We start from the raw sequence: 15,835 nt of genomic DNA, 5'->3' as shown, positions 1-15,835 counted from the left end.
ATTCATTCGTGGCTACCTTCTTACGCATAAATATATAACCATGTATATGTTACAATTTTTTTTTATTGATTACAGGTGGCTACCATCATCTACATTCGTGGCTACCTTAAAATCGGAGCAAGAGTGAAAAACTACAAAAATTATAACCCCTATCCCCAAATGTTAACTAAATTATATTGTAAACTTCCAACTTAATTTTCTTTCTTAGACCTTTTTGTATTCATTGGTGACGTAGAACTTCAAAAAAATGATAGTTTTAACTTTCAAGCTATTGGGGTAAAAAATATTTAGAAGAATATAAATCTTCTATCTCACTTTTTGTGTTTTACTTTCTCTAAAAAAAAATTATGTTTCACTCTATACTCCACTAATCACAAATTGTAATCTATTTCATTTACTTTCTTTATGAAATAATCAAAAATTAAAAAAAAAAAAAATCATACACACGTCAAGTTATAATTGATTGAGCATAAAGTGAATTAATACAAAAAAGTAAGACATAAAATTTGCATTCATATGTTAATTATTCCTTCCAGATAAATATTTGTGTTTTACTCTCTTTTTACAAAATTACAGTCACCTAATTAATGTGGACTATCTTAAAATTAGAAAAATAAAAGGCACCCTCAGCATGAGTCAAATGCGCATGCAATTTCAACACGTAAATGGTAAATGCGCATGCAATATCTACACGTAAATGGTAAATGATGGACTAAATTAGGTCTATGATCAACTGAACAAGGCCTACAAATCTGTTCAAGTGAAAAATGATGCTAACAATAGTAACAGAAAGAAGAACTAGTTAAAACTATATCTGTACAAATTCATCCAAAAAAAAAAAAAATTAATTGCACAAACCTTATCGGCCGAGTTAATTCCCGCAAGGCAGAAGTGGTCACACTGTTGCAACCAGCTCAAAACAGAAATGGAAGAATTGAGGTACAAAAAGTTGATGAGAACTTTCAAATGGACTCTTTTTAGTGCATGGGTTTTCTGTTAAAAGTTGGTGGACCTGGAAGATGATTGTTTGGAAGTTTCTTCTTCAGCTCCAATGCTTGATATAGAAACTACGAAATTTTGATGGGTTTGTTTTTTCTTTGTTAAGCTAAGCAGATACCTATTAATTAACTAGATGATCCTTAATGATCCCTTGCTTATCTGGTTATATGGTCATATTTCTATTGAGTTTGGGATGCTTACCTTGTAACAGTGTTTTGGTATGTTTCCATCTATGGTGCCATACTTTTTTATATTTCTTTTCGCTTTATTCTGCCTTACTTGTGTGTACCTCTCTTTTGATACACATAAATTTTGAGTATTTTGGGAATAAAGTTTTGAAGGAGTGTCTAGGAGTATTGAGGAAGGTTTTAATATTCCCAACCACTTGTAGTTTTATATAATTGTACTACTATACATGCAAAAGTGATACGAATTAGCTTTTTAATTAGTTTAATTAGTCCACATGAAATGAGAAGTTCTGTTTGTTTAATTAATATTTCCACCGAATGTCTGAAAGCTTTTTAATGAATCTAACCGGAGAAAATGGGCCTTTGCCCTTACTTTTTAAAAAATCCAGCAAAATGCTCCACGTTTGAAACTAATTAGGAAAATACTTCTGTTATGAAACTTGATTTTCTAAAAATCGAGTTTCAATTTAAAACTCGATTTTTAGACAGTCGAGTTATAACGAATTGAAAATTAAAAAAAAAAAAAAATTTTTTTTTTTGGGAACTCGAGTTCCATGAACTTCACATGGTACTCGAGTTCCAAAAAACGTTTTTTTTTTCTAAGTCCACATTCGCTATAACTCGATATTCCAAAAATTGAGTTTTACATTTGAAACTCGATTTTTAGAAAATCGAGTTTCGAAATATGGACATTTCCCTAAATAGTTTCAAACGTGAGGCATTTTGCTGGATTTTTTAATAAGAAAGGGCAAAAGCCCATTTTGGCCAAATCTAACCTAGATTTTGTTTTCTTCCAAAAAGAATCTAACATAGATGACAATGCATATAAATATTGCTAGACCAAATTTCTAATCTTCTTCTTTTGATCTATAAATATTTTATAATCAAATGTGAATGATTCTTTGAGCGAATGATTTGAAAGAATTTTTGTTGAGAAATTGTTATATTCTAATTAAATTTCATAGCCGTTAATTTTTTATTTTAAATTGAGTATCAAAGTTGTTGGATGATTGAGTGACGAGTGAAAGCATAAAAGAGAGAACAAACGTAAAAGTTGATGGGTACATATTTACTATTAAACTCTTGTGTTACATTGAATTCAATGTAAGACTTACATATATACTAGGCAATATCCAGACTAACCTTAAGCAAATTCCATAGACTAATCCAAAGTAAATTTGCTTTTTTACAAATACATGAACCTACAATTAGTTTGGACCACCTATGCTAAAAACACACGCGTCATGTTGTAGGAGGTTGGCTCTCATACCATGTTAGAGATGTTAAATGATTGAGTGATGAGTAGAAGTATGAAAGAGAAAGTAAACTCGAATGTTTATGTGATTTAACCTAATTGCCTATATCCACAATAGTAAACTCTTGTGTTATAATAAACCAAATGTAGGGTTTATATACTAAAAGAACACTAGATTAACCTTAGGCGTGCTAACCATAGAATAATCCAAGGTTAATTTACATGAGGTTATAATCGGTTTAGATCACTAACCATAATATGTCCAGGAGTGAAGGGAAAATTGGTTGAAAATTAACCTCATGTATTAACGTTCTGTACATGCACTTTTTTTTCGTCTCACAGTAATCTATCAATCAACAGGGAAAAAAAAAATGTAAAAACGGGGTATAGAGAAAGTTTAATTTCACTGTAGAAATTAGAGTCTTCTTCTTTTATCGTTATTAAAATCACTCTGTCAATCTCTCTTTGATTTAGAGCTTAATAAAAGTCCTCCGTAAAACGTAGGAGGCCCAGGGGAATTATTAGACTCCAGCTCAGAATTAGTGCAGTATTCTAGTATAATATATACTACGGCGCCACCTCTTTGGCCTAAAAAATCAACTATCTCCCTCGGCATTAGCTGAATATCTTCAAAGAGAGTTTGGGCTTCCAGGTACACCAGAAGCCAACAATTGTAATATTGGGAATACGACATTGATCCATACCTATTGATTTTACTGAGCTTGGGAAGAGTAAGACCAACCATTGTGACACGATTTGAGGCTAGGTCGCAAAGCACCAACTTGTCCAATCCTTGTCTTCTGCCTTTTGGGCTGCGGAAGATAAATCATTTTCCAAAGACACCAACATGACCCATGACATAAATTTTATATGCCATGAATGAAGTTACAAATTTGCTTACAAGGATTAGACTGGTGGTGTCCTCCTAATTAGGAGTGATATTGGGTTGTGTCGGGTCGGGTTTACTGTGACCCAAAACCCAACCCAATAGAAATCAGGTTTGGCTGTCTGAAACCCAACCCGACCAGGAAAATCGGGTCGGTTTTTCAGGTCTCGGGTTAGACTCTTTTTTTTTTTTTTTTTTTTTTTTTTTTTAATGTGAAAATTTTTTAGTGAAACAAGGGATGTGATGCTGAACAAGAACAGCTTTCAGGAATTCTCCAATAATATTTTTAAGCTTAAAAGCCTCCTTGGCTCATTGAATGCCAAGAAAAATCTAACAGACTAAAAACTATTGCTTCACTAGAAGAAGCTCTTTGATATCTCTCGTAGAAACCCTCTCTTGCTTCATCTCTATTTATAGCTAAAGATCCAGCTGAAATATTAATAGTTTCAGCACATGAAACTTATCATGCCAAAAGAAGATGGCCAACATTTATTGCCAATGGAGTCATTCATTTCGGCTACAAGCAGAAAGCATAAATTTGGTTTGCATGTCAGGTATTGTTCCTTACCTTTTTGACAATTCATGCAAGACAACATTTAAATACAAGCTTGTTGTATTTCTTCATGCATGATATTTGGTTGAATATCATCCAAACTTTCTGACATGTGCATGCAAGCCATTTAAGGGTTTGTTGGCTAATGTCTTAGTGACAATTCAAGCCATTCCAATAGTAATATTTCTTTTGTCAATGGAAGTTATTAGGTTCCCTTTTTAAAAAGAGGCTATACACGGTTCATTATAGATTTGTTTGTTAATATTACAAGGTTTCCAAAGTGAATTTGCAAGTAATTCTTCCAATTTATATATTCCTTAAATAAGAACTTATTAGAAATCTTGCACTACCTATTAATAAAAGAGATAGCTTAATTAGTTGAGGAGAGGCTCCATAATCTAGAAAAGAGCTAAGAGCCTTATTACATGCTTATAGTTTAATTGGTTAGCATTTCTTGATGTTCTTAAAAGAAACATCCTAAATTTAATAAAGAGCTTATTTGTCATGCTTTTTATTTTTTATTTTTCCCATTTACGTGTGACAACCACTACTTAAATGGGATACAATAAACATTGATTACAAATATAGTTTCACTTTCACCACTTAAAACTTCTCTGAACATGTTTCACAACCAAAGATTGCTTGGAATCATTAACACATCAAGCAAGAGAAAAAGTCTCAATTTAATATTATTCATCAAATTCAACATATCACAATTATTTTCTAGAGCCTTTAAGAAGGGTTTTTAGAGTTACAACAAATAAGGAAAGAAATAATTTAATCAATTACATTAAATTAAAAAATAAAACCAGAAATCAAATCCAATAAAATCCTCAGCATTAATCCTTCCTCAATTGGCTTGGTGTGGCCCCAAAAGAAAGCTATTCTTATCCTATTTTTGATAGGATTTTATTGGAGCCAATTGAGTCAAAGCTTTCAATTTGTGTGTGCAAGATTTGATTGCTAAAATACAATTACAGCATACAAATAGTTAATCACTCGTATAGAACTTATCTGTTTTGTGAGCTAGGAGAAGCCAAACATGAGTTATCAGACCCCCACCTCGCCTTAGTTGTTCAGCATGGTAATCCACTGGACAGTTACTTGCCGCATAGCACAACATCTCCACCCACACGCTGCATATGATGTTCCATTTGTTCTCCCTGCTCATCAAACTCAAGGCGAGTCTTTGTGAATCTTTTAGCACATGCCAATCAGATGTGACCATGGTTTCCCTTCCTTTATCCGAGTCTGATTCTTTGGGAAGTTCTTCCATCCTAAAAATCTTACAGGCTTCTCCTTCATCTTTTACTAAGGATGGTCTAGTTCTTAAAAGTATCATGAGTTTAGTGTAGGTATGTTGGAATATGATATTTGCTGTGGTGGTGCAAAACATGTGAGGGCGCATTGCTAGAACATACATCATGTAGTTTGACAACAACTTGCCCATTTCAATTTGAGAGTTTGCACTGCTATTTTGAACATCTGAATGATAGCAAATGCTTGTTGCAATGTGCCATATGATAATGCTCTTATCGAAATCTCTCTTGACACTCCATTGGAATTCATTGTTGAGGCATCCATACCTTTCAAGAGCCCATTGACCTCTGTGTATGATAGGCTTTGAATTTCTTGCAGTGTCCACCTCTTTCATTTCATGCACAATCAGTTCTTTCAATTCTTTAGGGAATTCCACGCGTGTCCTATTCCCGGTCTTTCTGAGCTCCATGTCGATGCCACGAAACTTGATGATCCTACTATATTTCAACTGCTTGTCGTGAAGGCAAAAGCTCAACAGATTGAATTGTCCCATCGAATTGGACCATCTTTTCCACTTACTTGACTTTGGGCCAAGAGCTCGCAAGCATTTCATCACCAGAGGCATGTTATGGTACCTCATCATTTTGAGAATTGCCCACTCTGTGAAAGGTAGTAGTATGATCTGATAAAGCTCTAGTATAATTGCTCCAATCAGCATCAGATAGGTAAATACAAGATCTTTACGTGAAATTTTATCGGAGGCTGTGTTAGAAAATATTGCAAATACACATAATGCTGAAACTAAACTTAGGAAACTGATGATACGAAGAATACAGCCTTGCCATGTGTATATAATAGGTGCCTTCGTATAGAGCACATCATACATGAAGCCAAGTTCAGAATCTGTAATTCTGAAGATATCCTCAGCTGAATATGCATCAATGGACATCCATTGAAGAGACTCATATAAGGGCTTGTAGAGCCAATTCTCAAGATGAGGCTTCAAGCAGCTAAACCGATAATATGCCTTTAAGATCAATTCCACACCAGGAACGCTCTCTGGTAATTGTCGTAATAAAGCAGGAACATTTTCTTCTTGATCAATTTCTGAAATGGTTATGCCAGATTCACCAGTGAGTGCTGTCTTTAGAGCCCATACTGTCTCTCCATACTTAATTACGCCGGCCACAAACATTGGCACGAAAAGAAATGAGAAAGGAGAGGAACTATTCCAGAAGCGAACAAGGATCCAAATTACCACACCAACTTGGAAGAGTAGGCTAAGTAATTGCCTCAATCCCAAACGATTATCTTCTATTGAGTAAGCAGTTATGCTATCTGGGTTTCCAATTTGCACAAAGAGAAGTGGTGCCAATAACCCTTTCAGTTCACGGTGAGGAAGGCCCTTAGTATCTAAGCCAGTGAGCTTGCCTATGACAACCTTTGCAATTATATTGGACATCAAGTAAGATGACCATAGTGTGAATCTTATCCAAAAGCCGGTAATGTATTTTCTGCGGCTGCCGAAGAGAGTGAGGAAGATTTGCAAGGCAAGGCTCACTAGTATTACCATTTCGATGTTCCAGTCACCCCATAAGTCCAACCAGCTAAAAAGATCATCTTCGCCCAGTGCCATGATCTCTCCTTTTGACAAATAATAGAAACTCTGCAAGAAAGAAAGATAAAATTTAATCACTAATTAAAACTTTTGGCAAAGTTCTTAATTTTAAAACAAAACCTATATAAGTGTAGGAAATGCAAAAATTATTACAAATTAAACTATATTATCGAAGACTTTCAACAATAAAAGTGATTGATGTCAATTTAATTGTATATAAACAAATTCTTAAGTTACTTTTTTATAAATAATAACTCATCAATTTATAAGAATTATAAAATAAAATTTGTAATAGCTTTATCAGTATATATGATCGACCCAGCTTATAAATCGATTATATCAAAGAATTGCAATTAATCTTAACGTATCATTCCATTGTGAGTGTTTATTATTAATTTTTTTTAGGCCATTCCATTGTGAACTGGCCACCATCATCCTCTTAGCTAGACTATGAAATATATAAAATGATTAGTTACAAAACTCCTTTTTGACCAGCTAAAAGAGGGAAATAATTTGGAAAATTTTTTCCAAGACCATCTCTGATAATAATCATTACGATCCATTGCTAAAGAGATAAGGGAATTAAGGCAACGATAATTTAAAAAACAAAAAATAACCTAGCTACTTTGGCCCCACAGATAGAAAAAGAGGAAGCACATTCTCAAAATATATATATATATATATATATATATTCTAAATTAGGTGGTCGATCGAGAGATTAACTAATGAGTTTTTTTTTTTTTTTTTTGAGAAACTATTAATTAATAAGTTGATGACTTGCTCTTTTAATATTTTGAAGGAAAATGCTAAATCTAGGACACTTTATATATATATATATATATATATATATAAAACCATATAAAGTGAATGTAATTGGTACCGTATTAACAACTTAATAAATATTTTAATTACTTTTATGTTTTTTTTTTTAATTAAAAACAATTACTTTAATATCTTGTGTTTAAAAACTGATACATCCATTTATAAGAGTTATGCCGTAAAGTTTGTAATATATTAACTATGCTTAAATAATGAGTACTTCCCCATCCAAAAAAAAAAAAAGAGAGTACATCAGTCAAAAGAATATTAGAAATACAAGGGGATACTCCTCCACCTAATAAATGGCATCATTATGAACAAACGATTAAAACTTATATTATGAACAACTTTATTCAAGTTTGATGGTCAAAAAATTTATAATATAATTTAATGATATTTGTGACTCTTATAGAAATGATAATATATATTTTTAATATATATAAATGCGATATAATTTCAATCTATGGTATATACCCCATGATGATAATTAAAGATTTTACTAATTGAGTTATAATTAAAACCCACAAATGATAATAATGCTATGCATCTTTTTGTATATATGTGAATCCAAATGCATCTTTCTCAACAAAAAAAAAAAAAATGATAATTGTGTATCACCCATGGGCATCCTATGAACACTAGTTCATTTTTATTTTGTCACATTTTACTACACTATCACGGATGTTCATAAATTATGCACTATATAATCTGTATACTTTTGTAAATTTGTGAATCCTAATGGTTTTTTTTTTTTTAAATAATTTTTTATCAATTATCATTTAGCAAATTATGTGGCTCTTATATGAAAACTAAATTTTTTTTCGTTTTATTTTGTCACATTCTACTAAACTATTACATTAGATATGTTCATAAAATGTAAACATCTCTAACTTAGTTTAAGAATTTTATTATATTGGGTTGTTTAGTACTAAATGTTGAGCTTCGTGTATGGATTAAATGCTTCTATGCTTCATGTCCTCATAATATTTACTTTAGAGGGCTTTCAATTAATCTAGGCCAGACCTTTAATTGAATTCAAATTCTACTTTATATTTAGAGTCTTCATTAAAATCTTGGTAAATTATATTTTTTTGAATATATAATTCTGTGGAGACCATTTTTGCCTCAGCTCGGCCAATAGCTTGCTTGTAACCGATTTTGGCTCAGAATCCCACATCGAAAGAAAACCCCCCCACTTGCTGCCTTATAAGCTGTGAAGCCAAGGGAGTAGTGTACCACCAAGCCTCTGATCAGATTCTTGGTGGTACACTACTCCCTTGGCTTCACAGCTTATAAGGCAGCAAGTGGGGGGGTTTTCTTTCGATGTGGGATTCTGAGCCAAAATCGGTTACAAGCAAGCTATTGGCCGAGCTGAGGCAAAAATGGTCTCCACAAATTCTTTATACAAAAAGAATCATAATAAGTGTCTAATATCTATTAATAACTAAGTAATGCTATAAGCACAATAATTTTCAAAACAAATTTCTCAACGGTTGAGCTGAAAAATATAATTAATTTTTATATAGGTCCACCATTGACACTACTTTATTACCTACCATTAATAACTTTAGACCTTATATAATTGTGAAATTTGTGTGAATAATGTTTTGTGCCTTTAGACTTATTGATTAATATCTATCTTAATTATCAAATTTCATATTGGACATAAGTTTATATAAAAGATAAAAAAGTAATATCATGTTAAACTTTTTTATGCATTGTACGAATTATCGATTAGTGTATAAAAACCTTTAAACAACGTTTCGTTGACAATATCAAGGGCTAGAGTTAGGTGTGATTTTCTAAGTAATTAACAGTACTATGTGATGCTTATTTTAATTAATTTTTTTATGTAAATATTAGAAAAAAATTCCATAAATATCATTGAAATTAAACAATAAATGATTAAAATAAAACTAAACAAAAAAAAATTACTTTGGTTATATGATCGTATGTAAAACTAGATCTTTAAGTGAAAAAGATCCAAATTATTGTTATTTTTTAAACCACTGTTTTAAAATCGGACTAGACCAACCAATTCAACCGGGAACTAGATCCTAAACTAGTCTGACAAAAACCATAAAAACTAGCAAAAATTGAAAATTGGTCCATTTTCTAGTTCTTTGATCATTCCAATTTTTTAAAACCATGGTTTAATTTAAACCATTTAATAGGTGGAGTATCTTTTTGCAAGATAGACAATCATGTGAAAACTATAAATTAAATATTATTTTTTGTTCGTATGTGCAATACTATTTAGGGTTCATTTGGTTGGGGTGAAAATTTGGGGATGGAAAAATGGAGGAGAGAAAAATATGAGAGATGTTGGGTGGGAGAGGTGTTTGGTTGGAGTGATTTGAGAGGAAGAAAATGATAGGGTCCAACTGTTTTCTGCCCAAGCCCATCACTTTTTAGCCTCACTAAATTGGAGTGAAAATGGGTGGAGAAGAGGTTGGATAAAATTTACCCATCTACCCCTTCTCCCATCCCCTAAACTAAAGTACTGTAATTCTTTTTCTTTCTTTTTTTCTCCTTCATTATTGAACGTTTGGGTTTTTTATTATTATTTTATTTTGTATATATTTTTTATTTCAACAATACTTTTTTTTTCCTTTATAAAATATTTATAAAAAAAGTTATAAAATAGGAGCATGATAATAAATTTATACAATATTTTCTATCCCTTCACTTTTCTATCTCCCAAATAAAATAAGGTATTAAGTAAAGTGAAATTTAAAAATTATATATCCTCATAGATTTATTTTTTGAATGAATTAAATTCATAAATAATATTGTAGGGTCTCGTTTTTCAGCCCAATACCACACGGCGAGTGGGATCTTGGACCAGCGGGCCCAATACAATGAATTTGTAGAGAGTGGGCTAAAAGGTTGGGCCTTGGTGAACGGACAGTTGTTAGTCATGGTGTTCATGATGATCACACAGAGGTGAACTGAGCTTATCCAAGAAGACTTTCTCCTCGGCACGGCCTGGGTGGCTCCGGTTCTTGGACCTGGTCCCAGTCCCTTTTCTGGACTGCTTCTTCCTTCTTTTATACTAGCTTTTTCCCTCCCCCCAACGTCCACGTGTAGGTTTAGCTTTATAGGGCTGGTACTTGTCCCCTCAGCCCATATCCAAAGTGGTTGGGGATGGTTGTAAAAGCTGAAAAGCATGGCTCTATTGGTTGTAAAAGCTGAAAAACATGGCTCTATTAGGTGTAGAGTACTTAATTGCAGTAATGACAGCCTTTCCCTTGTTCTTTGTTGTTTTAGTACTTTTCCTGTTCGGCGAAAGGATCCGGAATGTCATCACCAGGGCCGAGTTGCTCCCTTTGCCCTCGGCTACATTTATGGCTGAGGAGGGTCCCTCCCATGGCCGAGGAGGATCCTTCCCATGGCCAAAGGGTGGGCCTTCCTCGAATCAGGCCTTGGGCCCAGCACAGACATTGACATGGGCTTCCCGGTTTTATACCCCCCCCACAATAACCCCTCAAAATCCTGCTATTCGGCTCCTCGGACGGAGATGAGGGTTTTGGTGTCGTCGGGCCTATGTCATGGCTTGTCAAGTCTTGTCTTTCATCAATGCCGGAGCCTCTTCGTTTGCCAGGGGCACGTTCCTAATTGTGAGACATTCTTTTAGTTTGCCCATGCCGCGTTCCTGACGTTTCGGTAAACGAGGCGCGCCTTCATTAAGGTCTTTTTATGAGGTGACGCAAATCTAACGGCTGAAGACTGCTTTGGGAGTTGAGCGGGACTTATCTCGTTTGTAGTTTTTCTTGGAGATTTGTATAGATTAAATGCCACTAGGCTTACCCCCCATATAAGAAGCACGATGGGGGGTCATTTCCTTTATTTGCAGACCCTTTAAGCTTTTCGAATTTCTAACCCTCCAATTGTGCCCAAAGTCCCCATTACTAGGGTGACTAAGACTTAGGGGGTGACATGGTCAAGGCCAGAATGAGGGTGAAGGGACCACACCCTCTTCAGAAGTTTTAGGTATCTTCGAGATCCAAAATGGCCCGGTCAAGGCAAGGGAGACAAAGACTTAAGGCATTTCTTCTCCTCAATAAGGCAAGAAAGGAGCCTCTTCTTCCTTCAGCCAAAATCCGAAGCAGGTGGAGGTCGCATCAGATTTTTGGTGCGATAGCACTGAGATTTCTCATCGCCAGTACCATCCGTTCCCACTCGAATGTTGCTAATACGATACTTGCTCGATTACGGTTAAAGCTGGTATGGGGATTTGGCATCCCCACTTCTTCCTCTTTTCCATCACTAGTGCCATCTAGACTTGCTTAGTCGCTGCTAGAGCAAAATTGAAGGATCTATTCTTCCCGTGTATCCTTTTTTTTTTTTTTTTTTTTTTTTTTTTTTTTTTTTTTTTTTTTTTCTGTAGTTAGCTTCTGGTATAGGCTTGTCTAAGCCCCTTTTTTGTATGCTGTACTACTTCTTTGTCTGATACAAGATGACTTTATCCCATATTGCATGTTCTTTCTTTTCTGTAATAATTATTTTGTGAATGGATGTGCTGGTGTCCTTTTCTTTTGAACAATACTTAGGGTCGATGCACTTGTTAGCAAAGAGTTATCACTTTGAACTTATCAAAACCGACGGGCATAACAATGCCGATTTCAAGTAGGTTAACCATATGAGACTAACCGGGATAACAACTGAATGTTCTGTATTGCGTATGGGGTGATCACCCTAGGACGTGTAACCTAAAATGAACTGTCCGAGGGGGTCGCCGAGCACTAGGGTGCTTTGCCACGTTTCAGATGATATTCATAGCCTTAACTTGTTTTGGGCATCCGGTCCGAGGACCGAGGCGTGACTGTACCAAGTCTAAACACTTGGTTGTGTTAGTTTCCTTAGAGCTGGGGGTCTGAGGACCGCGTAGGATTTCCATTCGTCTAGGACTTAAGCCTTTCTTGATGTAGTTAGTTTCCCGTAGGTTTGAGTCCGAGGACCATACAAGACCTTGGTTCTGTCCAACACTTGTATTTTCTAGTGACTAGTTTCCCCATAGGTTTGAGTCCGAGGACTATGCAAAACCTTAGTTCTGTTTAGCACTTTCTTCTTGAAGTAGCTGGTTTCCCTATAGGTTTGAGTCCGATGACCATGCAAGACCTTGGTTCTGTCTAACACTTATATTTTCTAGCGACTAGTTTCCCCATAGGTTTGAGTCTGAGGACCATGTAAGACCTTGGTTCTATCTAGCACTTTCTTCTTGAAGTAACTAGTTTCCCCATAGGTTTGAGTCCGAGGACCATGCAAGACCTTGGTTCTGTCCAACACTTATATTTTCTAGTGACTAGTTTCCCCATAGGTTTGAGTCCAAGGACCATACAAGACCTTGGTTCTGTCTAGCACTTTCTTCTTGAAGTAGCTGGTTTCCCCATAGGTTTGAGTCCGAGGACCATGCAAGACCTTGGTTCTGTCAAACACTTATATTTTCTAGTGACTAGTTTCGCCATAGGTTTGAGTCCGAGGACCATGCAAGATCTTGGTTCTGTCTAGCACTTTCTTCTTGAAGTAGCTGGTTTCCCCATAGGTTTGAGTCCGAGGACCATGCAAGATCTTGGTTTTGTCCAACACTTATATTTTCTGGCGACTAGTTTCCCCATAGGTTTGAGTTCGAGGACCATGCAAGACCTTGATTCTGTCTAGCACTTTCTTCTTGAAGTAGCTAGTTTCCCCACAAGTTTGAGTCTGAGGACCATGCAAGACCTTGGGGCTACTGGACCCGCGAGGATTAGCCTCTTGGCAAATGTGCGGGGCATAGACTTGATGTTAGAAGCCCCTAGAACTGCCCGTGCCACTGGCACTTCGAAGTGTAGCGCTGAGTGGGAGCTGAGTTAGAGCAACAACCGCGTGCTGCTGGAAATGATGGAGAGGCTTTCGCATAGCTTGCACCACTGCCAAAATTATTTCTTTCGAGGGATCCTTGTTGACAAGGGCTTGATCCTACCATGACTAACCACCGCCTGCGCCAACACACGAGCCTTCCCACAGACGGCGCTAATTGTAGGGTCTCATTTTTTAGCCCAATACCACACGGCAAGTGGGATCTCGGACCAGCGGGCCCAATTCAATGAATTTGTAGAGAGTGGGCTAAAAGGCTAGGCTTTGGTGAACGGACAGTCGTTAGTCATGGTGTTCATGATGATCACACAAAGGTGAATTGAGCTTATCCAAAAAGACTTTCTCCTCGGCACAGCTTGGGTGGCTCTGGTTCTTGGACCTGATCCCAGTCCCTTTTCTGGACTGCTTCTTCCTCCTTTTATACTAACTTTTTCCCTTCCCCCAATGTCCACGTGTAGGTTCAACTTTATAGGGCTGGTACTTGTCCCATCAGCCCATACCTAAAGTGATTGGGGGTGGTTGTAAAAACTGAAAAATATGGCTCTGTCAGGTGCAGAGTACTTAATTACAGTAATGGCAGCCATTCCCTTGTTCTTTGTCGTTTTAGTACTTTTCCTATTCGGTGAAAGGATCCAGAATGTCATCACCAGGGCCGAGTTGCTCCCTTTGCCCTCGCCTACATTTATGGCCGAGGAGGGTCCCTCCCATGGCCGAGGAGGATCCTTCCCATGGCCAAGGGGTGGGCCTTCCTTGGATCGGGCCTTGGGCCTAGCACAGACATTGACATGGGCTTTCCAATTTTATATCCCCCCAACAAATATAATTAGTATATATAAAAAAGTGTGGCCCAGTAAGTTTGATGAGGCACTAACTTATCACAATCTCTCACTTACATAACTGTGCTTAAATTGATCAATAAGTTAATACTTTATAGTTCAAAATTTTATGACACGTCACCCTCTTTAATGAGAATGAAATTGTTTGGAGTCGTACCCAATTTTTTTTTTTTTTAAGGAAGCTGTACTTTAAAAATGTGTAATTTGAAAGCGCATTATCAAAAGGAAACTGAATACAAAGATTCAATTATAATCTAATTTCCATGGTTCAAAAACTGCAAGTGTTGAGTGTTAGAGTAACTCGCATATGGAACTAGAAATACTAATCATGCTCAATAATCAGTACTAAATCTTTGCAAGGCCAACTTTAGCCTTCATCAAGGCGCTGCAGATTTTTCAATCCTTTCCTATAGTTAGTCTATTTCAAGGCCACAAATTGAGACAAAATGCAAGGGTATAATTTTTTTTCTTCCAGATAAAAAAATTTGAATGGCCACTGGTCTCTGAAGTGCTTTTTAATTGTTACTTCCTAGATTTGTACGGCTATGTAAATGTAAGCTAATAGTTTAAAACATGATAAAGCTTCCAGACATAATGTCAAATATATGTGAACACACAAAGATGGTGTTAAAAAAACAAGCACTAAATATCACAGAAACTTTACAATTATGATGATGATAATTTCAAGTCAAAATCAGTAAGCAAACCTGAATATATAGTTTAGTCCCTGCCCCAGCTACACTGAATTTGTTGTCGTTAAGAGCCTACTAGAAGAGCTACAATGAAAAAAAATGTTATAATGGAGACAAGCAATTTTGAAAGGACTTATGGATTTTGAATAGAAGTAACAAAAAACTGATAGTTTCTCCTTCACTTCCAATGCTTAGAGACTTGTATAGAAAAAAGAAAAGGTGAATTTAATCATGAGAGGAAAAGTATAAATGCATTTCTACAGTGTTAAACACCTTTGCTTGCTTTGGAAGGAGTTCTTTATGACTTTGACGGGCTGTACAAGCAGATAAAACATTTTTTTCTTGTTAAAATTATCCATTACTTACCTGCATGGTTATGCTTTCATTTCATGTGTACGGAGAAATTAATAATTTCTGATACTTACCTTCTGGTTATGCTTTGCTTACATTTTTTTTTGGTTATAATAGTTGTTTTGTTTTGCTTTGTCCTGCCTCCCTGGACCCTCCTGCTTCCTTTTTTTGTGGACAACATGCATGCCGCTATTAGCTACATAGGACTATCATTTTGGATTAAATAGTATATATTTGGGCATCTTAGTCGTATATACAAAAGTACTTTTGAAGGAATGGATATATTGAAGAAGGCTTATTCCACACTCCTGCCTTTCATTTGCACAAGAGCTGTTCACTAGTACAGCTGGTTAGATAAGGCCCCATGAACAGTCTAAGAAGCCTTTAGGCCTAAATGTTTAAAGTGAAAATTCGCATATATCGTCTGTTAATTTGCTTTTTGATGAATGGTGGAGACGGTTTTAGTATTTTAATCATTGTATGAAAGTTATGTAAGATTGTGAAGGTGGGGAAGAAATTGAA

The 15,835-nt window shown here is 35.6% G+C and overlaps 1 protein-coding gene across 1 annotated transcript; it reads right to left on the bottom strand.

Annotated features, from left to right (window-relative positions):
* Window positions 1-4,616: 4,616 nt before the first annotated feature.
* LOC115958924 lies at window positions 4,617-15,120 on the bottom strand. Its single transcript, XM_031077193.1, has 2 exons — window positions 14,978-15,120; window positions 4,617-6,807 (listed from the first exon to the last, which is right to left on the bottom strand). The coding sequence occupies exon 2, from the start codon at window positions 6,775-6,777 to the stop codon at window positions 4,873-4,875; it is 1,905 nt and encodes a 634-aa protein (XP_030933053.1). The 5' UTR covers window positions 6,778-6,807; window positions 14,978-15,120; the 3' UTR covers window positions 4,617-4,872.
* Window positions 15,121-15,835: the final 715 nt, after the last annotated feature.

Source organism: Quercus lobata, chromosome 2, assembly GCF_001633185.2.
Source record: "Quercus lobata isolate SW786 chromosome 2, ValleyOak3.0 Primary Assembly, whole genome shotgun sequence".
Lineage (NCBI taxonomy): Eukaryota > Viridiplantae > Streptophyta > Magnoliopsida > Fagales > Fagaceae > Quercus > Quercus lobata.
Note: the sequence above shows the minus strand (reverse complement) of the source record. Positions and strands in the feature narration are given on the sequence as shown.

Coding starts and splice junctions, on each gene's coding strand:
- LOC115958924 (XM_031077193.1), bottom strand. CDS start 6,777: ATGGCACTGGGCGAAGATGATCTTTTTAGCTGGTTGGACTTATGGGGT.